General features: G+C 37.9%; 4 protein-coding genes across 9 annotated transcripts; 1 reads left to right on the forward strand and 3 right to left on the reverse strand.

Annotated features, from left to right (window-relative positions):
• The first annotated feature begins 2,631 nt into the window (after positions 1-2,631).
• Positions 2,632-4,386, forward strand: LOC126610196 (auxin-responsive protein IAA1-like). The gene is made up of 4 exons (XM_050278189.1): positions 2,632-2,932; positions 3,353-3,534; positions 3,793-3,904; positions 4,059-4,386. The coding sequence occupies exons 1-4, from the start codon at positions 2,709-2,711 to the stop codon at positions 4,156-4,158; spliced, it is 618 nt and encodes a 205-aa protein (XP_050134146.1). The 5' UTR covers positions 2,632-2,708; the 3' UTR covers positions 4,159-4,386.
• A 1,030-nt stretch (positions 4,387-5,416) lies between these two features.
• Positions 5,417-10,104, reverse strand: LOC126610194 (D-glycerate 3-kinase, chloroplastic). Of its 2 annotated transcripts, none has more exons than XM_050278187.1 (12): positions 9,767-10,104; positions 7,586-7,971; positions 7,360-7,439; positions 7,225-7,276; positions 7,106-7,147; positions 6,916-6,994; positions 6,807-6,838; positions 6,644-6,712; positions 6,279-6,353; positions 6,038-6,154; positions 5,876-5,926; positions 5,417-5,770 (listed from the first exon to the last, which is right to left on the reverse strand). In XM_050278187.1, the coding sequence occupies exons 1-12, from the start codon at positions 9,996-9,998 to the stop codon at positions 5,627-5,629; spliced, it is 1,359 nt and encodes a 452-aa protein (XP_050134144.1). In that variant the 5' UTR covers positions 9,999-10,104; the 3' UTR covers positions 5,417-5,626. The 2 variants fall into 2 exon arrangements, with proteins under 2 accessions (XP_050134144.1, XP_050134145.1); XM_050278188.1 differs by having other exon boundaries at positions 7,586-8,020; positions 9,767-10,068.
• Positions 10,105-11,714: 1,610 nt separating this feature from the next.
• LOC126610236 (cyclin-A2-4-like) lies at positions 11,715-24,662 on the reverse strand. 5 transcript variants are annotated; one of them, XM_050278236.1, is made up of 11 exons: positions 24,501-24,662; positions 22,776-23,130; positions 22,233-22,488; positions 21,376-21,512; positions 20,361-20,453; positions 19,371-19,504; positions 13,342-13,417; positions 12,805-12,915; positions 12,539-12,688; positions 12,315-12,449; positions 11,715-12,191 (listed from the first exon to the last, which is right to left on the reverse strand). In XM_050278236.1, the coding sequence occupies exons 2-11, from the start codon at positions 23,070-23,072 to the stop codon at positions 12,138-12,140; spliced, it is 1,443 nt and encodes a 480-aa protein (XP_050134193.1). In that variant the 5' UTR covers positions 23,073-23,130; positions 24,501-24,662; the 3' UTR covers positions 11,715-12,137. The 5 variants fall into 5 exon arrangements, with proteins under 5 accessions (XP_050134193.1, XP_050134194.1, XP_050134196.1 ...); XM_050278237.1 differs by having other exon boundaries at positions 24,475-24,648; XM_050278239.1 differs by having other exon boundaries at positions 21,376-21,509; positions 24,447-24,648.
• Positions 14,276-17,169, reverse strand: LOC126610239 (uncharacterized). Its single transcript, XM_050278242.1, has 2 exons — positions 16,675-17,169; positions 14,276-15,758 (listed from the first exon to the last, which is right to left on the reverse strand). The coding sequence occupies exon 2, from the start codon at positions 15,041-15,043 to the stop codon at positions 14,369-14,371; it is 675 nt and encodes a 224-aa protein (XP_050134199.1). The 5' UTR covers positions 15,044-15,758; positions 16,675-17,169; the 3' UTR covers positions 14,276-14,368.
• Positions 24,663-24,808: the final 146 nt, after the last annotated feature.

A 24,808-nucleotide genomic window follows, 5' to 3' on the forward strand; every position in this document is an offset into this window, starting at 1 on the left:
ATTTTTTTTTTTATAAATAATTTGCGTTTTGAAATAGGTTAGTAGCTTGTATTAAACAAATTAAACGATATGCATGTCAAACAGTGGGTATTAATTTATATTTTCTTATAAATAATTTGTGTATTTTGAAATAGGTTAGTAGTTTGTATTAAACAAATTAAACTATGTGCAAGTCAAACTGTGGGTATTAGTTTACTTTAAGTACATCATCTCAACAGTTACTTAATATTATGATCTAGTAGTATTCTTCTTCACTTGTAAGTGAGAGGTTTTAAATTCGATTGTCACTAAGGACGATTTGACCCACATTATTGCTAACCAATTGTGAGGCTTAGCCCACTCTCTCACCATTTAATATAGATAATATCATTTGTTCGAAAAAAAAAATGTACATCATCTCGATAGTCATAAAAAATTAGATTAAATACATACAATGTTCTAAAAGACGTTAGACGTTCGACGAGACCTAGGTGGGGGCCTAGGCGAATTTATGTAAATTTATTTTATATCGTATAAATAAGTTCTTATTTTTACTTTAAAAAGATACGTAATTCTATTGAGAGATAAAAATTGTAAAATAAAACGAACTATAAATTATAAAATATTAAAACATATTGAAAACATGAGGAAAAACCATATAACGAGTGGTCATTCGAGTAGTCAACAAGTCTCTTATATTTGATTAAAAAACTAAAATGCAAAATGAAAGTTATCAATTTTTTGTATAAATGAGAGTAGCGGGCGTCTGGGCAGGCTAGGCAGACGCCAAAGCAGGTTTAGACGTATTTTCTTAATTCTCAAACTCCTAATAGCTAATTGGAACGATAGACGTTAGACGGAGATTTTTATAATAGTGAATACATATGTTCAAACAAATTATATATAAGCGTTGGATAATATTAGGAATGAGTTGTCACTGACGAAGTAGATTACTGAAAATGGAATGGAAGGCAAAGACAAGAAGTCCGGAAATCCCGGTTAATGACGAAAGGGAGTAACTGATTAGCGACTGTAATCCGCGGGCGAAGGCGACAGAAACGGACAGACAAAGAGGGTCACATTTGAGAGGGAGGTGGGTCCCATCCCCCTGAAAGCTTTTGAGTTCGAGGAATTTGGTGGCACATGGAAAACTTGCACAAAGTTTACGTGTACTCCAATACTGGAGACAAGAACCATGACATGTGGGTCCCAGGCCCTTCTTTCTGAATAAGGATCTTTTCGTGATGGTTATGGGAATTTTATATATTCACCGTATATCGTACGATCAGTTTTCGTTATGTATTATTTGTATTTAATTTTAAATAAAAAAATTAAATGATTTATAACCGTATGATGTACGATGAATGGTTAACATATAAGGATCTCTAAGATCCCCATAATTTGGATACAAATGGGGTCCAAATCCCTAGTTTTCTTGGGAATTCGTTCTTCACCTCTCTCAAAGAAGAGATGTTTTAATTGAAATATTAACAAGCACAGTGCAAAACAAGACGTTTCTTTGCATGATTGTAAGTTATTTTATACTCTTTTATTATATCATTAGTTATTTCTTTTTTTTTCTTTTTTTTTTATAAAAACGAATTAGACGAGATTATCTCTTCCTCACTGTGTTATCTTTACTTTGTGTTTCTTGTTCCAGAATATTCATTTGAACATTATCATGGAGGTTCCTTAATTATTAGTGTTGGAGACAACTTGACTCAAGACTTTGAAGACAATTTGACGATATCATGGGCTGGACGTCCTTGTTATGAATGAAGTTAGCGGAATTGGTGATGGATTGTAAATTGGATTGGAAAAGCTGTTGATTCAAGTTGATTATACTTCAGGCTGGTTTGGTATTGATGTGCTTTAAAAAAAAAACTGTTTATGTTGTACTGTGTGAATAAGCTTATTTTTGCTGTTTCATGTTTTCAGCTTTGTTTACCCAAAACTGTAAAAATAAGCTATTTTTAAATGTTTACCAAACACCTTTTTAAGCTCAACTTTTTTTATACCAACTTTTTATAAAAACACCTCAATATCAAACCACTACTTCCTCTCAAGATATAAGTTGTATGTGTGCCGCTCTTTTTTTTTTTTTAATCTTAAAGTTTTGTCCCACTTGATTTATTTTAAAAAGGTTTTTTTTTTTTTACTAAGGCTTACTTCACTTCACTAATATGCAACTTGTCGACAGAGGTATCAATATTATGGAAGGCTTTGTATTCTCGTGATAGGTTTGAAGATTTTAGCGTATTTTTTGTTTCTTTATACCATGTGATACTATTTTCATACAGCATATCTTTTTATAATATAATTTTAATTGCTGAAATTTACTTTTGATTTTATATTATTTTATGATGCCACGAATAAAACACCTTTCTTGTAAAAAATATTATATATAAATAAAATCAAAGTTAAAAATAAAAATGATGAGACGGATCCAGGGTCGGAACTGGACCGACCATGGGGGCCAAGCTTTGAGTTTCAAGCATTGAAATCACCAAACGACACTTTTCCATCCATCACAAGCTGCCACGGGGACAAATCACAGCCATTCTTTCCTACCCACGTGTCCACTGCCCACTGGCCGTATCATTTTGCCGGCCACATTCCCCCTCTCACCATTAGATATATTGTGCAGGGCAGCAACAAGCCGGCTAAAAATCTTGCTGGTCAATCCATCACATTGAAGCAAAAACCAAAAGCAAAGCAAAAGCTCACAAATGTCACCGGAAGTTAAGCAGCAGTCGCCGGCCGGACTGAACTACGACGAGACCAAGCTGACCTTAGGGTTGCCTGGTTCGGGCTCGAAACGTGGATTTTCAGAGACCGTTGATCTTAGTCTTGGGAGCTCAAGCTCATCATCGTCAGGAGCAAGGGTGGAATGTTGTGATCAAGGTTGTGTTGATGATGGTGGGATCACTACTCATAAGGCTCCAGCTGCAAAGTAAGTTTGTCCAGATTAACTTATTGTACAATTCATTTACATGAAACTTGAAATGCTTTACGATATTCTAAACTGCTCTAATATGACGGGGAAACTAACTTTGGTGAAGGGGACGGATGCACTATCCTGGCCAACTGGCCTAACCTGAATTTTCTTTAATATTTTGAGTTGTTTGAGGGGAGTTTTTTTTTTTTTTTTTTTTTTTTAATTTTTATGGCCACATGAATATTGAAATGGGTTTTAAGGATGCTCATATGAATTTACTGTACTATTTACATGAAAATTTGAAATGGTTTTTCTTTGATATTCAAACTTTTAATGTGTGATGGAAAATTTACATGAAAACTGAAAAGGGTTTTCTTTTCTTTCAATTTTATGATTACAATGTGTTTTGATGGACATTCTGTGTGAATATTTCAGGGCACAAGTGGTTGGTTGGCCACCGGTCAGAGTTTCAAGGAAGAACTTGATGAAGAGCTGCAAGTATGTGAAAGTGGCAGTTGATGGAGCTCCATATCTGCGCAAGGTTGATCTTGAGATGTACAATAGCTATCAGCAGCTTTTGGGTGCTCTTGAGGACATGTTTTCCTTCTTAACCATCCGTATGTTCTCTACTTTCTAAAATTTCTAGAATGGACCGGCGCATAGTACGTACTAGGTTTTTATCTTCATTTTTCGAAAGATCCATCGGTGCAATGTATATTCTAGAATGAACGCATGGATGTGCGGTCAAAGATCTAATACCTAAAGATTCAACAGCCATGAATCGCGACGCATACTATGCTATGGCTTTTTTTTTTTTTTTTTTTAAAACCGACTTCCTAGTTTTCGTGTCTCATGGTGTATTACTGTTACTGCAGGTAATTGCTTAAATGAGAGCAAGCTTATGGACCCTGCAAATGGAGTGGAATATGTACCAACTTATGAAGACAGAGATGGGGACTGGATGCTGGTGGGAGATGTACCATGGAAGTAAGATTTCAGTCTCTCGTCTAATGTTACCGAACTGTGAATTAAGACCGCAAGTTCAAAAAATCCTTACATTCACGTAGTAATGTTCTTGATTCATGATCTGACAATTGTACATATTTACTTAATACCGATCCCTTTTTTATTCCTTGAATAGAATGTTCGTGGAAACATGCAAGCGACTCCGATTGATGAAAAGCTCGGAGGCGATCGGATTAGCTCCGAGCACGCCTCCGCGATGCAGAAGCACAAATTGAAGGAGGCTCTCTCGTGTTGTTTGGGGAGTTTTGATTAGATTAGAAAGAAAGAAAAGATGACAAAAATAAAGTTTGCATTTTGCCAATTTTGGTATTTAATGCACTTGATGATGGAGGGGTTTTCTCCCCAATTTTGGGTTTATCACTTTTTTCGTCTTTTTTACTTGGATTGTATACTTAATTAGATACACACTAATATCTATTTAGATTTTTATTTTTGTTTCTGCATATTTTAAGCTTCGATATCGGTTTCAGAGACCATGTATTTTGTTTCTTTGTTTATTTTATTTTTTCTGAGATTAGTATTTAAATTCAATTTAAAATGAGACGAGCATGGTCAGATTCTATAGGTTTTTGCATCAAGTTCTCAATGGAATCTGAAAATATAATTCTTGGCGGGAGTTATTATTAAAACTTCGAAAAAGTCATTCACTTCAAACAACTTATAAAAACACAAAGGAAACGTTCGTATAAGGAAATGTGTAGGATGACCATTTGAGCCAAACTTGTCACTCTCAGTTTTTACCATTTTTGTGGGGATTAAGAGGAAATTTTTCTTCCTGATTTTTTCATTGGACAAAATACGCAAGTTGACACTCATATTTTCTTTAATTTATTCTTATCCAAACCAAATCAGTTGTAGACAACAAACGAGGCCTGGTTTCTTTAATTTATTCTTAGCGACACAAGATTATTTTTTATTTTTTATTTTTTGGAAGAAAGGTAAATTCATTACTAACAAAACATAATTAGAAGAAAGAAGGTCGGCACACCGCTTTCCATCCAACAGAAACCAACGTCCCCTGCAAACCTCTGAAATCCAGCCATACACAACCCCATACATGGATGAAAAGAAGACTCCAAACTCCGTAAGAGAGCACAACATCGTTTGCCATCACGCAATGAAAGAAACCAGTGGGTAGAAACGCACTAGCATCGGTGCCATCAAAGACATCCTAAAGGAAGAAGGTAGAGCCGGAGCTCTAAACAACTTCAAAGAGATCCGCCAGAAATCACGTTGTAATTGCGAAAAATCGTGATGAGAAAAAAACCGAATTGTTGGATCAATGAAAGATGAAGCCGATTGGAAACGATATGAAGTGGATTAGGGGAAATCGTGTAGGTGGAAGGGGGGGGGGGGGGGGAATGAAAATACGGACCGGGCACAGTGACAGATGCAGAAAAGAAAACGGAAGAAGAAAAGGGAGAAGAGGACGAGGGCTGGCGGCTGGAAGGAGGATAAGGTAGCGACACAAGATTTTGAACAACCAAGCAGCAAATCCTTTACAAGTTTTATTACCAATTTGCCAAATGGATATTGGCGGGAATTGTAATTACACAATATTTCTTTACATTGAAATGTTTTTCATTACATGATGCTTCTGTAATACCAGCCACCCATACCAAATGACATCTCCAATAAATCAAAATTGGGCTTCAATGGATCTCATCTGTCAAATTATTTCACCTAGTTACCAAGGATAGGGTTCCTTCCCTCATCGATTTCCACGACGATGAGGCGCTTTGAGTCCGACCCTTCTGGTCCTTCGGAGTAAAGGGTGGGAAGGTAGGCATTGTATGCTGGCAAGTATCGCGAAACAAAGTCTTTTACCTGCAAAATCGAGCTCTCAGATAGAAAACATCAGTTTCAGGTTATGGAACCGACTGCAGATTCTGAAGACTGCTTATAAGATACAAATATAGATAGACTGGCAACCTCATCGTCGGACATTCCCGGGTTCCCTGCCTCTCTCATGGCAATCTCAGCCTGCAAGTTTGGGGCAACACTTGTAAATTAAAAAATCACAGTAGAAAAAAAGAACTTAAAGAACAGGTAGACTGGAGTTTATCGCAGGATGATGTTAACATGAAAGCTAACCTGCAAACGCCACTGGTAGACACAGCTCGGGTCCTTGATCTTGATAATTATCCATGCTTTAATGAACTTGTACCATGCATCATAATACGCTTCAAGATTTTTATTTACTGTCTCTAGCTGTTTAGTGGAAATTTAAATTTAAGAACCAACTGTCTTTAGTATACTGAAAACCGCTGATGAAGTTTGTGCACAGCACAAGTAATATTAACAAAGCCAATCAAAATATTTTCTGTTTTCTAACCTGTGGATCAACTCCTTTGACAACTTCCAAGGGAAGGGGTTTGAAGCCAAGCATCCAACCTTCAAAGAGAACAACCTACATGCCCAGCCAAAACCCAAATCAATTGCAAGGTGAATAATGCTATTCTATACAAAACCGACCGATACCACCTAATGATTACCTTTGGATTGACCTATTGATTTCACATCCAAACCCTAATTATTACTTCTAAAAAAACACTTCAACATAGCATTTGTCTGCCCTTGATTCTTGATATGTTCAAACATCTATCTTCATACAATCAGGTAGCTAAATGGGTGATACAATTTGCATCAACTTAAGCCACTGACTGCGAGATATAATGAAAAATCCTCTTACAGACTTACTGTAAGTGGCCCTTCAACCTCTGGCCATGTTGAAGGATCAGCCCTGTCGCCTTTTCCACTGTAAGCAGACTGCAACAGGAAACAAGTTATAAAGAGCCACTTTGAACTAAAATCTGGTTTAGAGAAATAATGAAGAAGGAAAGCAATTTTCACGGTTGTGCACCTTATCATATCGGGGTAGCTTCATCTTCATACCTGAACAATTTTTTACGTGAATAATTATAAAACAGGCATGCTTCTGTAGCAGAGGAAAATGAATGATGGAGAATCACCTTGTTTACTTAATTTAGTTAGAGCAGACAATGCTTCAACAGAGAATGGAAGATCGTGACTGCCTGCATTTCCACGTAACTACAGAAACAGAAGAACAAGACATGTTATTGCTAAGAAAACGTTTTCAGCTCCTAGTGAGTTACAATGTCAACTATCAGTTGAATTACTTGAAAAGGAATTGATTGCTACCTCTAAAAGTGCATTTCCTGGATTTTCTTCTCTTAGTTTAGCCTACAAATAGTACAATATCCCATTAGAAAACAAAAATATAAAGAAAAATGCAACACAAATCCCCCGCTCAAACATACCTGACCCTCTGCTGTCAAATAAAAGTCATCAATGGATATTGAGGCAGACTTCCTGAGAATTGAACATACAGTAAGCAAAACAAAATTCCTTTATTTTTCATGAATAATCTGGAGTATCAGTTGTTCATAGCTAACCTGCCTGTGACTTTAAAAAGATAACCAAGAGCAAAGACAAGTGTAGTCTTTCCACAACCTTGTGGTGCACTGAAACCAATCTGCATCACAGACCCAAAATCAGCACCGCACAATGAAACAAAACGAAAATATAAGAATGGCATAAATGAAATCATTGATGTGGAGACCGATATATCTTAAAAGTACAAAAAATGACGGGGGATAATATGAATAGAAAGTGATGTACCACTAGGGGTGGAATATCATCTCCATCTTTGTACAAAGATCTGTGCTGAGAAATCTGATCCTCACACCAAAAAAATACCGGAATATAGTAGTGATACAACCTAACTTTCTGAGGCTCGTTCAGATATAATTCATTGAGCTGAAACAGCCGGCACAGGTGCAACCCATATGACAACCACTTGTCAATGGACTCCGCCACTGCTTCTGGGGTCAGACCCAATTTGTCTATCAAAGGACCTGAGCATATAAATTTAAAAAGGTCCTGCACAGAAGAAACTACTGCAGGCTTCGTAGGAAACACAGAATACAATGGACCCTCCCCACAATCACTGCCGGCAGAATTGTTGTGACGCATGGAATTGTCTTGCATCCAGGAACATCCACTGCCTGCAAGTAGAATCCCGAACATAGAAAGAGGTGAAGACCAGTCATGAGCCTGCCGACACCATTACAAATTATTTTGCAGCGACAAAATTTCAATTGCAGCATTCAGACCATTTTGCTTGACCCATTAGTAATAATTCACGTCGTAAATCTATCTGCCAACCTAAATCCATATACTATTTATTTTCAACGAACAAAAGTTTCTTTTCCTTCTAATTTTGTTAAATCAAAGGAAAATAATACTCTTCAAAACCAAAATAATAAAAAAATTATTCAGAATGTACTACTAACAAAAGATGGCACACAACCATAATTAGGACCTAGAACTAGTACTGCTGTAAGACTAGTTAACTCTACCAAATCAGCAATTCAACATACAACCGAACAATAAACTTGACAGTAGTTAGGAGATCTTTAGGTTCAATAAGAAGTGTAGTCATATCGTAGTAAGAATTAAGAAAAGCACACTAGAGTCAGTTGAATAACATGGGTAGGGATCATGAGCACATAATCCACCCCAACTAACTAACGCATACACCTCAATAATCAGTTAAATCCGAGGATGAGATGGGAACTTTTTTTAAAATTCAGGTTTCAACCAATGGAAGATATAGAATTTTTAAAGGAACGCTTGACACAAAATATGGATAAGTGAGGCGGCAATACAAAAACGCAAGTGCAACTAGTTAAACAAGCTCGTCACCCGTTAAACTCCACAAAGAGATAAGAGCAGAACTAATAAGCTCAGAAATATATAAAAGTCCATCCAAAGATACAAACTCTTCAAAAGTTGATATGAGCATATCGTGACCGAAATTGAAGGAATCCATCCACAAGGCTTTTAATAAATGATGCCTGATCAAACACATTGCAGTAAAATGCTAATATCTTAGACTTACTGTGTTGGAAATTAGCCACACTGCACTAAAATGCCAAGGGTAAGCTAGGAAGACCAAAATTTTAAACCAAATTTGCAAACCAAATGATGTGTCACCAATAAGAAATAAACACATTAATCAACGATTAAGTAATAATCCAATCATCAACAAACACATCATTTGGTTTGTAAATTTGGTTTAAAAAATTTGGTCTCCCTAGCATTATCCAAATGCCAATATCTTTAGACTTATTGTGTTGGAAACTAGACACACCTTTTCATTGGTGCTGGCTTGCATTCTAATTTTCTTCAATAAACACAGTTTTATTGCAAAAATATCCCAAGTAAGTGAGATTTGTTATTTCAAAACTTAAACTGGGCTCAAAATTATTGCGGAGACTTGGAAAGAGACTTTAAGAAAAGACACGGAGTACTTGAGCTAATGGAAGACAAGGCGCAAAACCGAGCGCAGTGGCGTTCTAGTATTCATACAACAGACCTCATTTAGTGGATAAGGCTTTGTTATTGATGTGTGTCAGGTGAAATTAACCCTTATGACATGTATGGGCTCCCTTCAGGGTACCCTGGTGTCAGGACGAACACCGGTGGAGTAACTGATTTCTGCCAATCAACCATTCAACAATCCCTTTAAATAACAATGCACTTGTTGATCAATGTTAATTATCCCATCACAAAAGCTAAATAAAACAAAACAACATTATATTGCAAGAATATTTGGTTTCAGTTCTTTATTTGAGAAATTAACAAAGGAGCATCCCATATTCAATTCCAAAAATTGGTAACTTTTCTTTCACAATCAAAAGCAGAATGATATGAAGGTTACAGGAATCAAATTCACATTGAACAGTAAAAAAAACAGAAGTGAAAAAATGAAATTACATCTGGAAACAGAAAAATTACCAGACTTGGAGAATTGGGCGGGCATTGGAGAGAGCTTGGATGGTGGGTTTGGTCCATTGAGTGAGGAGACAGCTGAGTAGCGATAAGAATGTAATTTACTGTTATTAGCGTTGGACTTATTATTATTATAATTATTTAAAATATAAAAAGAATTAATATTGGAATTGGAAGCATAGAGAGATGTTGTGGGCGGCCATGGCTGAGATAAGATGTTCACAGCTGCCATCTTCATCGCTCTCTCTCTCTCTCTCTCTCTCTCTCTCTCTCTCTCTCTCCTCCCCCTTTCTCTCTTGATTATGTTTTCTAACCAGAAACCAGTGGTTATGTGGAGTGGAAAAATCTTGATTCTGCTAAGGTACTATAAGACCCTTATTTATTAGTGTTGTCTCTTTCCTTTAAACATACATCTTCAAATTACTTCAAATTACTTCAAATTACTACAGTCTACTGTTATTCTTCTTCATTTATAAGTGAGAGATTTTATATTCAATTCCCTCTAAAAACAAATTTGATCATATTATTACTAGTCAATTGTGAGACGAAATCCAACCCCGTCCCCTTTAATGATAATATTGTTTGTTTTAAAAAATAAATTTAAAATTTAAAAAAAAAAAAAGCAGTTAGCAAATTTCTTTTTTTGGTCAGAAAACAAACTTCATTAAGATAAAGGGAGAATTACAAATGTTATAGATGGACTAAGTCCAAACAAAACAATACCCTTAAAAACCAAAGACAGATAAAACAGTAAAAAGACCCAAGTAAAAGGAGAGTTACAACCAAGATACAATGAGAGGCCCACAGAAACTTAAGCCTACCAAAGGCAAGCAACAACAGAGAAACCCTAATAAACTGAAGCCAGGGATCCGCAGCCGCTGCTGCCTCATCCCTGACCCGAACTAAAATCTAGATCCGAGAATGTTCCGCAAGATCAATCCACCAAGAATCACTTCCGCAACCACACTTGCAAAGAAAGTCACCACAAGGAACAAAAGGAGGGGAGGGCAAGGGGTGTGTAAAACACCCTTGTTCCGACGTGAATCGTTCAACAAAGTAGATGACACTTTATCGCAAATTTTTTTTATAAGTGTACTTTACTACCCATTTGGCACTTTTATGCTACTAAAAAAATTTGTCACTTCACTTCAACCAACTATTAATTTTCTCTCTCACTATAAAGTATTATCATCTTAAATTCTTTACTAAACAATATTTTTGAATCATTCAACAAAGTAGGTGACATTTTATCACAGCGTCGAAAAGCAATCATACCTATTCTCCTTGGGGTGCGGTTCGACTCCACCAATCTCCCTCCTTCCTTTACAACAAAAAATTTAACTCCCTAACACTATCGTTTATAAAATTAAAATAAATTAAAATAAAATAAAAATCTACAAAAAAGTGCTTTTAAATAAAATATATTGTGGAACCCAACTTACTAACATCGTTGGAGATGCATTTTTCTTGTGTGGCATGGCAAATGTAACTTTGCTATCTAATAGTTACCTCCCTTGGAGATACAAAGCTCAACTGTCATCTTATTTTACTTACACCTCCAAAGGTATATACTAATATTATAGATGTAAGTTAAGTCAGTAGGTTGAAACTATATACTAAACTGAAGTAGTTATCTATCGATTCTTCTCATACTTACAAAACCCCTAAAGGTCTGATTAGAGAAATAGCTTTTCTAATCCCTCTTAAACAGAACTTCCATCCTTTATTTACCCATTTAAGAATTAATACTCACGAACTTTCAACTAGAAATCAATACTCTAAGTGAGCAAAGTCCAACGACCAATGCACTTTGAATCAAACATAAGGTTTAATTTGATTTATATCCTTTTTAATGCTAGTATTGGAGAGTGGCAGTTGACCACAAATCCAAAGTCAATCTCATTAGGCTTATGTAAGACTATTAAGTTCTGATCATGCAACATGGAAACTTGCATTCAAACAAAAATATGGTTCATTAGATTAAAAGCTTTGGCTGCATAAGTTACATCTCACTAATTAATTAGGGTCCTGAAAAACTTTACAACTTAATTAAACCGAGGACAACCTGATTACGCGCTGGATTAAACTGAACTCAACATAATGACGACGACTATTAACAATTCATGTAACCAAGTTTCATACTTAAGTGGCCAGACAACCTTAGTTCACTTATAGCACAGACCCAGGTCGGAAAATCTATGAACATGAATTAAGAAATTGGATAAAATGAAGGTAAACAGCACGAAGACGGGATTAAGATGGCACGTCTAGGTCTAGCACAACCTCTTGGAGTGTGATTGAAAAAAAAAACCAAGGAAACTTCTGTCCGGAAAGTGTACATGTCACAGTCTCTGTTAGCTCTCCCTTAAAATCATCTTCAAAATAGCGTTTCAAGGAGTTTCGGGGATGACAAACCCGCCACAGATTTGTACTGCCGTAACAAAAACCACATCATTAGCAGAAAACTCACATAACATTCCAAGTCTGGTGTAATGAAAATTCATACGGAGTTTAGAAACGTTAGCAGTTGTTTCAAATTTGTGCTATTTGATACCTTTTGGTGTCTATACTTCATGCGCACGGCATTCAGAGGACAACCACTAGTGTTCAACTGTAATTCTTGCAAAGCAAGAACTGTGACCTTCAAATCCAATGGCTTGTAACGAGTATAGTATTCGAGTATTGGATTCTGTTAGAGTTGCACAACGGAAGTCACATTTCCAGTATATAATCAACACGCATGAGAAAATAATGATGCTAGAAAGAGGAAAGACAAACCCATGGGTGGCTGGACTGATCCAAGGTCCATTTGGAAAGAAAAACAGCTGATGCAGCAATGACAGACGGAAGGAAATTCAAGAAGCTATAGTCAACCAAAGTTAGTTCAGCAAGATAATTGGCCAAGTACTCCAGTTCAAGGCTAGGACTCTGCAAAAAAAATAATGATTCCATCGGTATGTCTTTCTTCAAATCAAATGTCAATAAATAAAAAAGCATGGTATCTGTAAACCAAGGCCAAAAGCAACTTTAACTAATCAGGGTACCTTATAAGAAGCTTGAGCTGCTCGAAGAAATCTCCTGAGGAACGTTTTTGTAGTTGGTGCAAATAGTTGAAAACCAAAATACTTCAGTACTTGACTCTCCATTTTCAGCACCTGCAACGTTTCTTTTTTTTAGGAATGCAATGAAAAGAATTTTAACAGGGCAGAATAAACCCGAAGCCCTAAAACCCTTAAGGATTTAACTATGAAATAAACACATGCAAGACCTGCCACAGGCTTTCGGTTTTCAGTATAAAAAGAGAGGGAGGTTCAGGGTTAAAGATTTTTCTCATAAACTTCAGACCTATGACTAAAAGGCATCTTGCCTTCTCCCAATGTGTAGCAGGGACAAAAGGATAAAGTTGCATGATCCTACAAGGTCATTTTCATTTCCTCTATTTATGTGCAGAGGTAGACATTATACTACTTTAGAGCATCCCATGGCAAGCGTTTACTCATTCAGAAGAGGTTTTCCTCATCAGTATATAAATTCCTCATAATTGAACCAGTCTTTTGGAGTAAGAATGGACAATGACATACCTCCTCTCTCGAGTAAGTGTTGTCTGTCATGAAACAAAGTTCTTCAACACGTGGTGCACAAATTTCTTCATATTTCCTGAATAAGATTAAAAAGAGAAGAACCACATCAGCAATCTCATAAACAACATTTGACAGATATCATGTCTGCAAAATGAATTTGAATGAACCCTTTGAAACTAATTATATACAATCACTTGCAAGTGATTCGTAACTAAATCAATTTATCATATTAGTCTATAAATCTTATACAGTTATAGAATAAACTTTATTGTGTCGGTACTTATTTCATCCAACATATATTTCCCTTTCCGTTGCCGCACAAAGCATTTGAATGAACCTTTTGAAACTTCGTATTAAGCAACCATCATGCAATATTTTGGTTAAGGTTTCTTGTTTCCCATTAATGGTCCTTGTTGAAATGAAAGAGGCAAATTGAGGAAACTAATCTAGAATTTAAGGTGATGGTATATTGATGATATTTTTCAAATTGCACAAGCCTCGGAATATAAAGCATATTGCATTGATAAAACACGTTGGACAAATATAAATTGCTTCCGACTTATGTGCAAAGAAGGCCTACTGACGCTCCGATTAGAAGATGCGACTATGGGACAGAGGTTCAGGGCCGAAGGGGTAGAGGAAGACCTAGGAAAACTTTGGAAGAGACTCTAAGAAAAGACTTAGAGTACTTGGATCTAACGAAGGACATGACACAGGATCGAGCACAATGGCGTTCTAAGATTCATATAGCCGATCCCACTCAGTGACTTGGATTTTCCAAGTCTCCAACCGAGAAGTTTTCCTCACTCGGGAAATTAAGGGAACACTACCCCAACCTACATGCTCCACTTAGAAAGCTTCAACATACAAGCTTCAACAAAAGAAAATTCAAAGAACTTAGCGAAGAAGGCTTTGGTGTATTTAACACAATACGTTGAAATGAAGGAAAGCTTATTTATTGATATCCCCGATAAGCTACAAATATGTACATATACATGAGTCAAAATAAACACACAAGAAGGAGCCTTCACAAAGGTTGCTTAGGAGAAGTCTCAGCAGTCGGTAGAGCCCCAGAACGAGAAGGCACCGAAGGGGGATCATTTGGAGCCTCAGTACTGGACAGAACCCTAGAAAGAGGAGGCATCAGAGGTTGATCATTCGGAGCTTCATTACGCGGTACAGCCCCAGAAGACGAAGGCAATAAATGTCTTTGGAACAAACCCACAAATCTCTGATGATCAAGTAAAACTTGACCATCAGTTTCCTTCATCTGGTCAAGCTTCCTCTTCATGTTTGTAGCATAGTCATGTGCGAGCCGGTGCAACTGTTTATTCTCATGCTTGAGCCCTCTAATCTCCTGTTTGAGACTCATCACTTCAGCCGCCAATGATTCAACTTGGCGGGTTCGAGCAAATAGGCGTTGGGCCATATTAGACACAGAACCTGCACACTGAACACTGAAAGCCAGCGAATCCTTAACAGCTAACTCATCAGACCGTTTGGAAAGTAGTCTGTTATCTTTGGGAGTGAGAAGGTTCCTGGCCACCACCGCAGCGGTCATATCATTCTTCATCACGGAATCCCCAACGGTAAGAGGACCAGTAGGGGAGACGAAGGATGGGCGCCATATGTTGTCTGGAGAAGGCGGGGCTGCCTCTTCAACAAGGTTCAAGTCAAAACGACGGTCGGAGGGGCCAGACATTTTCAAAGGTGTTGAAGAGAGAAGAGGTCGGACAAATCAAGATCTTAGAAGTGCAAGAATGAAGCTTCTACTGGTGGAGATTCAAGTGTGCTTTGGAACTTAATGCCAGCCTCTATAAAAATCTGCACTCGACGGAGCTTCAGAAATCGAAGAGGCGCCTGCTCAGAAATCGAAGAGGCGTTTGCTTTCTCAAAAGCTGGGCTGCTTAGAGATCACGAGGGTTGATCTCAGAAATCGAAGAGGCGTTTGCTTTCTCAAAAGTTGGGATGCTCAAAGACCACGAAGGCCGATCTCAGAAATCGAAGAGGCGCTCGCTTTCTCAAAAGCTGGGCTCCCCAGAGACCACGAGGGCCGATCTCAGAAATCGAAGAAGCACCTACTTTTCCAGTCTTGTCAGCACCTGTCACACGCACACTCAGCTTTGCGGAAATTATGGGCATTCTGTCGAAGACTTCTGGGGAAGTAGAAAACACATGAATCTTACTATCCAATCACCCACTTCCCACACGCAACAATAGCTCATGGGGTACCACAGATAACTTTGCCAAAGTTCTCTGCCAAAGTTGAGCACGTGAAGCTTGCAGCTCCCACTACATCGCTCTGACCAAGAAGGGTAAAAGAATAGCAAATAAACAGCACTAACAAAGTTTAGACCCATAAATTTTGAAGGTCTAGCTACCATATTATTACCCACAAGGGTAAAGGAACAGTACCACTGCTGGATAATTGGAAAGTCCCTGTGTGTCAACCTCTGTGCTTCGTGGCAAGGTAGACTAGCAAACATGCCCAACCTTTACTCACATTCGAGAAAACACTCCCAATAAGATTGCTTGCTCCAAAATCGACGAGGCACCGTCCTCCGAATCTCGAGAGCCAGACTCCCAACATGACTACTTTCTTAAAAATCGAAGAGAGGGTAAAGGAACAGTACCATTGCTGGATAATTGGAAAGTCCCTGTGTGTCAACCTCTGTGCTTCGTGGCAAGGTAGACTAGCAAACATGCCCAACCTTTACTCACATTCGAGAAAACACTCCCAACAAGATTGCTTGCTCCAAAATCGAAGAGGCACCGCCCTCCGAATCACGAGAGCCAGACTCCCAACATGATTACTTTCTCAAAAATCGAAGAGACACTGCTCCCCGAATCTTCGAGAGCCAGACCCCCAGCATGATTGCTTTCTAAAAAATCGATGAGGCATCGTTCTCCGAATCAATCGAAGAGGCGCTCGCTTTCTCAAAAGCTGGGCTGCTCAGAGACCACGAGGGCCGATCTCAGAAATCGAAGAGGCACCTACTTTTCTAGCCTTGTCAGCACCTGTCACACGCACACTCAGCTTTGCAGAAATTATGGGCATTCTGTCGAAGACTTCTGGTGAAGTAGAAAGCACATGAATCTTACTGTTCAATCACCCACTTCCCACACGCAACAATAGCTCATGGGTACCACAGATAACTTTGCCAAAGTTCTCTGCCAAAGTTGAGCACGTGAAGCTTGCAGCTCCCACTACATCGCTCTGACCAAGAAAGGTAAAAGAATAGCAAAGAAACAGCACTAACAAAGTTTAGACACATAAATTTTGAAGGTCTAGCTACCATATTATTACCCACAAGGGTAAAGGAACAGTACCACTGCTGGATAATTGGAAAGTCCCTGTGTGTCAACCTCTGTGCTTCGTGGCAAGGTAGACTAGCAAACATGCCCAACCTTTACTCACATTCGAGAAAACACTCCCAACAAGATTGCTTGCTCCAAAATCGAAGAGGCACCGTTCTCCGAATCTCGAGAGCCAGACTCCCAACATGACTACTTTCTCAAAAGCGAAGAGAGGGTAAAGGAACAGTACCATTGCTGGATAATTGGAAAGTCCCTGTGTGTCAACCTTTGTGCTTCGTGGCAAGGTAGACTAGCAAACATGCCCAACCTTTACTCACATTCGAGACAACACTCCCAACAGGATTGCTTGCTCCAAAATCGAAGAGGCACCGCCCTCCGAATCTCGAGAGCCAGACTCCCAACATGATTACTTCCTCAAAAATCGAAGAGACACTGCTCTCCGAATCTCGAGAGCCAGACCCCCAGCATGATTGCTTTCTCAAAAATCGAAGAGGCATCGTTCTCGAGAGCCAGATACCATAGACCACTTTTTCAAAGTGCTCTGACAGAGTTAAAACATGTGAAACTGGCAGCTCCCACTACCGTGCTATGACCAAGCAGGGTAAAGGAATAGCATTACTACTTGTTGTTAGGGAGACTCCTATATATGTCGACCTCCATCCCCAACGGACAGGCAGACCTGCAAAAATGCTCAACCCTTCATCATATCTGAGAGGGCACTCCCAACGAAGCCTTTCGAAATATTCAGCTTTCTTTCCCCCCGATAATACCTCTGCAAACAAGCTATACTAGAGCAAGAATATCTCATATCATCAGGGTTAAAAGCAAGAGTATCCCATATCATGCTTTTTCCCTGTCTTTTCCTTTGGCCTTGTTTTTACCTGCAAGACAAGGAGAAAGAGAGCAATCAGTCAGCACTTGGAATCAAGCTTCCAGCCAGGAACTGACTGCCTGGAACCCCTTACCTGATTACTTACCTGGCATTGCTCTCGAGTACTCATCTTCAACATCTTATGTTTCCAGGGAAGATTCCGCATCTGCTTGAGGAACAGATAGGGCAAGTGCGAAGGATACAAGGAAGCATGTGGAGACAAGCGTAACAGCACACGTGCCGATACATCCATTACTCTGTCAAAAGCAAAAGTATCCCATATCAGCAGGGTGGAACGTACTCTAGATTTGATGGACTTGTTTTGACCCTCAAATTCTTCAGTCGGCCTTATACTCTGGAGGAAACCAGAAAACCCTCCAGCTCAGTTCAAGAATAAGCCTGTGGAAAGTTACTTCTTCAAAAGCAAAAGTATCTCATATCATCTCTTCTCATTTTTCTTCTCTTTATCCTTCATGCTGCTGCAAGATGGGGAGAAGGTGAACAATCAGTCGGAGCTCTGATTGCTTACCTTGTCTGTCACCTCTTTCAGCAGACCCCCTAGCTCGGCGACTTGGGGGACTCCTACTACATGGTTTGTATCGCGCTTGACCAAGCCTGAAACTACAAGTAAGCTTCAAGTGAAATTGATACATTACCTTGTGCATCTCCACCAGTTAAAGATACCACCCCTGGATGGAGGAAGAGTACTTCCAGAGAAGATGCCACATCTACCTATGAGACAAATAAGGCAAGTCAAGACGACACCACACTCCGATACTTAGAAGTTTCGTGATTACGAGATCATTCTCCCACAATATTTCCTAATGTCATTTGTACTAAATCATTCACTTGTACTCACTAAAGGAGAGCTTGAACCTATGTACTTGTGTAAACCCTTCACAATTAATGAGAACTCTTCTATTCCGTGGACGTAGCCAATCTGGGTGAACCACGTACATCTTGTGTTTGCTTTCCTATCTCTATCCATTTATATACTTATCCACACTAATGACCGGAGCAATCTAGCGAAGATCACAAAAAGCGACCGTTTTCGCTACCTAGGATCTATCTTGCAAGAGAACGGAGAATTAGATGGAGATCTCAACCATAGAATACGAGCTGGATGGATGAAGTGTAAGAGTGCATCCGGCGTGTTGTGTGACCGTCGTAGGCCACTGAAGCTCAAGGGAAAATTTTATAGGACGGCAATAAGGCCAGCGATGTTGTATGGCACAGAATGTTGGGCGGTGAAGCATCAACACGTACACAAAATGGGTGTAGCGGAGATGAGGATGCCTCGTGGGATGTGTGGGCACAAGAGAAAGGATAAGATTGGGAATGAGGATATCCGAGGTAAAGTAGGAGTAGCCGAAATTGTAGGAAAGATGAGAGAAAATCGGCTCCGGTGATTTGGACATGTGCAAAGAAGGCCGACTGACGCTCCGGTTCGAAGATGTGACTACGGGACAGAGGTTCAAGGCCGAAGGGGTAGAGGAAGACCTAGGAAAACTTTGGAAGAGACTCTAAGAAAAGACTTAGAGTACTTGGATCTAACGGAGGACATGACACAAAACCGAGCACAATGGCGTTCTAGGATTCATATAGCCGACCCCACTTAGTGGGAAAAGGCTTTGTTGTTGTTGTTGTTGTATTGTTCATTCACTTGTCAATACAACCAGTTGAGAGACAATTTTGGAAAATTTAGGTTTCCATATTTTTGACTGCTAAGATTAGGACTTATAGATAACAGTGATTGCATAAAATAAAATCACAATTTATAAAGAATCGTAAGTTGTAACAAGATATTGCAGTTAACTCTGCTATAGGTATGAACACTTACGAGGCGATCAGCAAGCAAGTGATGCCAAGCAATTGAAGTCTATTCCTTTCAATATAATTGTGACAGAGAAACCAATCGATGAGATAAACTGTGAGGTAAAGCGTATCTGGCACCACCTTATATTCCTCTGACACCTGAAACCATTATCGTTTTGTCAAATTAACTCTATTAGTATTCACACGCTTTATATAAAGCATAATACATCATTATAGCATTGAATAAAAACTAAGATGCATTAATGTTCACGGCTATGTTCTGTAATGGAATAGGAGCTTCATGTAAGACTTATTCTGCAAGATGTATGCAAATGTTACTAAACAAGTCATGAGTAAACAAAAATTACAGTACAAAATGCAAAAGACATAACAATCTTATAAGCAGGATAGCAATATCAGGTAAACGCAAATGCAATCTCCTTTACTAATAGTGAGCATTTCATAACATGAAAGTGAAATCACGGGCATTGTAAGGAAGTGTTTACTTTAGAGGACAAAAATAAGGCACCAAGCTATAAATAGATAACAGATTTTTTAATTTAAATTCCTCAGTTACCTTCCAGTAATACATAAGGCAATTACCGAGTCAAAAACTTGCACTGTATGGACCAGGAAACTGGTTATTGTTGATCAATCGGGAGTAAGGGTTATATAAATGCCATTGATATACTACTCAACTCTATACATACCATTTGGTAAGGGCACAATGTGGGACAAAGTTCAGAGCAAGATACAAACATTTTACCTACAATAACTTGCGTTCGTGAAGATTGAAAATTCAAGTTCAGTCCACCAAAGATAAATTTGAAAATATCCAAAATGAATTATTTCTATTTAAGTACAAAATGACAGTAATATCTTCACAATATAACTCGAAATTAGCTATACAAGGTAGCATCAACTAGCTCCCTAAACTGCAACCACTATTCATATCAGATAAATGAGCTATGTAGACTATCAATAAAAAAATACAAGATAAAAGAACCATGCGAACCTCTACAAGCCAATCGATTAAAATCCCCCTCATAGTTTTGGTGATATCTTGCTGTATTGTTTCCATAAAACCAGCATATGGCCTTCTTTCAAGCTGTCAAAAATAAAATTTAGTTTTCCTGATAGAAAGATGGAAGCTCAAAGGAACCAGCACTGAGTGCTATGTTGGAAACAAAATGAGAGCAAAAGATCACATGCATTTTAATAGGTTTGTGACCTTTGCTTGTGCCAAGAATTGCACGAAGTCAAAGAGCACTGTAGCTTAGCACAGCACTGCATTATCATTCGTAAATCAACCAATTATTTATGTTTCTAATTTGTTAAAGCTTATGAAAGACTAGTATCTATACCAGAACACACCATCATATGACAAAAGGCTTAGACAATCTAAAAAATAATAGCTTCAAAATGGTTTATTTTCTTAAGTGCCACCTCCTTTAACAGAATCTTTTGTTCCTTTAAAAATATGTGACATATACAACTTCACTTCATGATACAGCTTAATGCAGTTTGTTTTACATGTTTCGTACTAAAGATGAAATTGTAACCTGTGCCACTTGAATACATCATGTTCTCTTCCAACAACATCTATAAATAGTTTTCATTTTGTTATCAAAAGATTCTATCTCAAAGGAAAATTTCCGGTTATTTTCATTGCACAGTATGGAAAGGAACCATCTTTAATATCCTTTATGGCTGATCTATTAACCTGTACGAGGCGATCAACAAAACAATGTTCTAATGAAGATAGGAGGCTAAATAATACAGTTTGCCGGAAATCATGTATCAGATTTTCAGATGAGTCTTAAGTACCACTACATCATTGTGGTTTGAGGCCATTATGCTTGTTAAGCTAGATAATTTAATGCGTCTTAAGTATCACTACTTCTTGTCCATAAATGTGTAGCTTTGGTATCCAATTGATAAATTAATCACTGTAATGCATACATATTTAAAATACTGGTGCTCCTAGAAAGGGACTGCCGTACATATAAAAAAGCTTCAACAGCACAAACCTCTGCAACAGATAAATGGTTATAGATGTCAGGGGCATAGAGGCTACACAATAGAGGGTCCTTGTAATCTGCATCAATGTTAACAATATGCTGGTTGCCTGATGTAACCGTGTCCGCTGAAAGACTACCATTGTCTGCTGCAACAATACAATACTAAAGGTCACAAACTACTGCATACTAAAGCCATAGAAGATCCTAAAAGAAACATTATCATCTGGCATCTAGCACTCAAGTAGCTCAGAAAATCATTGTATTGCATTGACATGGATCAACTGTCTTCAGAAGTACAAAGGGTCATATATTGTCACGACACAATGAAGCAAACTATTGGAAGAGGAAGATTTATATAGTAATTTGTGAATCATGTTGAACCACAACTTCTTTCTCGTCATTATCCAATAACTAGTTTAATGTAATTCTCAAGGACAACAACTCTCATGAACATAAGCAGTACACCATCAAACCTTCCAGTGTGTATTTGTTCAAGCTTTTGGAGTTGGATTGAGTTTACAGAAAACATATGATTATGTTCTATTTTAGTGGTTAATGCATATGACCTCATTGCTAATAGGAGAAATGAATGAAACCTCCTCAGATAAAACCTTCCAAGCTCATATAGCCCTTGAGCGCTCTGCAGTATATAACAACTACTGAATTATGGTAATTACAACTAATCAGCAAAGTGATGTCTAATCATGCTATTTATCAGCCTCTTATCCTTTGTACATTATGAGTAAGTGAAATGGAAATACATTGATATATAAACTCCTATGTAGTGTTACTCTTTTTTCGCATTTCAACTCAAACTTGCATTGATTTGTCATGTTTGGGGGAGAGAAAATTAAAGAAATGCAAACCTTTATACGCAGGGCTTTGGAACTTTGGATTCACTCCAGAACTACGATTTTCCAACGGACGAACATCTTTCACATCCTTAGTTGACCGCATAAGTATGTTGCCATCTTCCACATTGATTGAGCGGCAAAATTCGTCTGATTTAATTTCTGGTTTTACTGTTCCCTGCACAACATTGGTTTTTGAATCTACAGCAACAGAAGGGGCCATTTCCGTCAGCTTTGCCTGACCCTTTTTAGCTGGCTTACTGTTTTTAGCCTGCATTAATTAGAGGCAGTTTTTGAGGGATAAAAAATAGTAAAGTTCATGATGTGAATATATGGACATATATGCATACAAAACTTTGCTACAAGGAAGATACTGGGAAATGGAAATTATAATCTGGAAATGGTCTTTCAAGCGTATTAATACCATGAATAATCTAAAGAATTGCAACTAAAATTAGCAGTACACTAATATAGACCAAGCGTTTCTGTATTTACTCAACATTTATGAGGAAACCTGACTACTTATTATGGAGAAAATCTAACTAGCAGGCTATTGACCTGAATTTTAGTTGCATTGATGCAGTTTCCATATGAAGGTTTACAGAGAGCGTTGGTCACATCTTGAAGTACTGCCCTCCTCTTGCGTTGGATACATGCATTACCAGTAGCTTTTGTATTGTTCTCATCCGTGGAAGCTCTCTTTGAATTTGTTCGCAAAGCCTGCTTCTGATTCTGTTGTGTGGGTGGTTTTGGTGGGGGAATATGTCCAGATGTATGAAGTGCAGCAGCTCGAGCACGTGTTATTCTACCAGGAAGCTCCCTAACATTTGCGGTGACCATATTTTCTCTCTTCATGTTAGCAGAGTTTAGAGAGAAACAGCTCAGCACATCAAATGGAACCAATCAATGTGATCTGCAATAAAACCAGGGCCAAGTAAATTCAAGAACAAGCGGAATAATTAGCATGAAACTACCACAGATTAACAATTCAAGCAGGAAGTATGACATTTGTAAGGTGATATTCAGGGCTACTGTTATGCAATGCATCTCATGAAATTCAAAACCACGATAAGCACGAAAATACGTAAATCAAGAGTCTTTTTTATTTTAGTGCGGTAGAACAGTACAATATGTTGGTGGAAAAAAAGTTATTCATACAAAGGTGCACAAAATTTGAATCTGATACAAACATGAAATAAAGTTATTCATACAGTACACAAGATCACGTCCGTATCAGGATATAAGAAATATGTGAATGATGATCAATGATCATAAAAGTCAAAGTCCCAAATGATCTTTCTAAGTAAACTCCCAAAGTGCCAAATTACATGGATAATTATTAAATTAACCATTTTTGTCACAAAGTACAGATCAATGGAAAATATTGATTCAGCTTATACCCAAATGTATATATATATTCAAATTTCAAATGATAGGCATGTCGAGAAAACTTTGGAAAACCATCATGCCAAGATTTTTTTTTCTGAAAAAACGGAAAATTTGATGTTCAATGGATTTCATTCAGACTAGTACATTGGCCATAATAATCAAAAGTATGAATGAAATGTAAGGAAAATCCAGAGAAAAGCATGAATATATAGCTAAAAATCATTCAGCCCGTAAATTCGTTTTCAAGGAAACAAACTACAATCTGGAATTTTCAAATTTCAGCTACTCAGATCAGACAGAAGTGGGATCAAAAACATGTAAAAGGACTGAAAAACTGAGCTCGTTTGCTTTTACCTACAAATTCTCAGCAATCAAGCAAAAGCATTGAGCTGAGTTCTTCCAGTTGCAGATAAAATCATTTTTTGCTATGAACCCAATTTTTTAAATTTCAGGATCTCTAAAGTTTACACCTTGACCCGTTTGATCCCCAAGAAAATGGGAGAATACAAAAGAAAATGTGAGCCAAGTTGGAAATTTCTTGGAAATTTCTTCTTTTTTTATATAAAAAACCAAATAGAAGAAGTAAAACCCAGCTTCTGTTAAGTGGAAATTTTCATCAAAAATGAAAAATTAAAGAAAGAAAGAGTCTTGAAACATTGATTTATTTCCTTTTTCTTTCCCCACATTTTCTCACTAGCCAAACATACATTGGTCGCCCAGAACAATGTCAAGCGACCCAAAACTCGAAGAATTTCAAAAAATGGAAACAAACCCAGAAACCCTAATCGATTCGTCTCCAGAACAAAACAAAAAAATTGAGGAAACCCCTGAATTACATACATAGATTTTGACATGTATAGACACACACATTGCATTGTTGGGCTGAAGATTGACCTGAAGGAATGAATCTCTCTCCCCCCTAAAAGCTCCAAAGGCCTCCAAGGAGAGGTGGAGTGAGAAAGCTCTGAGCTTTAGAGAGAGAGAGAGTGGAAGAGTGAGCGGGATTGGGCACAATTTGAAAATCTGACACAGAAGCAAAGTGGAGGTAGTTGTTGCTGCTGGTTAATAATGTTTAATGGAAAAATTAAATTGGAAAATGAAAACTGATTTAATAGTAAATAAATATATTTAAAAATTAATAATATTGTCTGCAAAGGGTTTTGACCGGTTTGACTGCAAAAGGTTAAAACACTGTTCGTTGA

Source organism: Malus sylvestris, chromosome 17 (assembly GCF_916048215.2).
Source record: "Malus sylvestris chromosome 17, drMalSylv7.2, whole genome shotgun sequence".
Lineage (NCBI taxonomy): Eukaryota > Viridiplantae > Streptophyta > Magnoliopsida > Rosales > Rosaceae > Malus > Malus sylvestris.

What these genes read in the sequence shown, in the direction of transcription:
- LOC126610196 (XM_050278189.1), top strand. Translation starts at nt 2,709, where the DNA reads ATGTCACCGGAAGTTAAGCAGCAGTCGCCGGCCGGACTGAACTACGAC. An exon ending in GTTTTCCTTCTTAACCATCC is followed by an intron (nt 3,535 to 3,792) that starts GTATGTTCTCTA and finishes CTGTTACTGCAG; the next exon opens with GTAATTGCTTAAATGAGAGC. An exon ending in GTGGGAGATGTACCATGGAA is followed by an intron (nt 3,905 to 4,058) that starts GTAAGATTTCAG and finishes TTCCTTGAATAG; the next exon opens with AATGTTCGTGGAAACATGCA.
- LOC126610194 (XM_050278187.1), bottom strand. Translation starts at nt 9,998, where the DNA reads ATGAAGATGGCAGCTGTGAACATCTTATCTCAGCCATGGCCGCCCACA. An exon ending in ATGATATTCCACCCCTAGTG is followed by an intron (nt 7,440 to 7,585) that starts GTACATCACTTT and finishes TCTGTGATGCAG; the next exon opens with ATTGGTTTCAGTGCACCACA. An exon ending in CTTTTTAAAGTCACAGGCAG is followed by an intron (nt 7,277 to 7,359) that starts GTTAGCTATGAA and finishes TTCAATTCTCAG; the next exon opens with GAAGTCTGCCTCAATATCCA.
- LOC126610239 (XM_050278242.1), bottom strand. Translation starts at nt 15,043, where the DNA reads ATGTCTGGCCCCTCCGACCGTCGTTTTGACTTGAACCTTGTTGAAGAG.
- LOC126610236 (XM_050278236.1), bottom strand. Translation starts at nt 23,072, where the DNA reads ATGAAGAGAGAAAATATGGTCACCGCAAATGTTAGGGAGCTTCCTGGT. An exon ending in CCAAAGCCCTGCGTATAAAG is followed by an intron (nt 21,513 to 22,232) that starts GTTTGCATTTCT and finishes GTATTGTTGCAG; the next exon opens with CAGACAATGGTAGTCTTTCA. An exon ending in CAGCTCAAGCTTCTTATAAG is followed by an intron (nt 12,689 to 12,804) that starts GTACCCTGATTA and finishes TTTTTTTTGCAG; the next exon opens with AGTCCTAGCCTTGAACTGGA.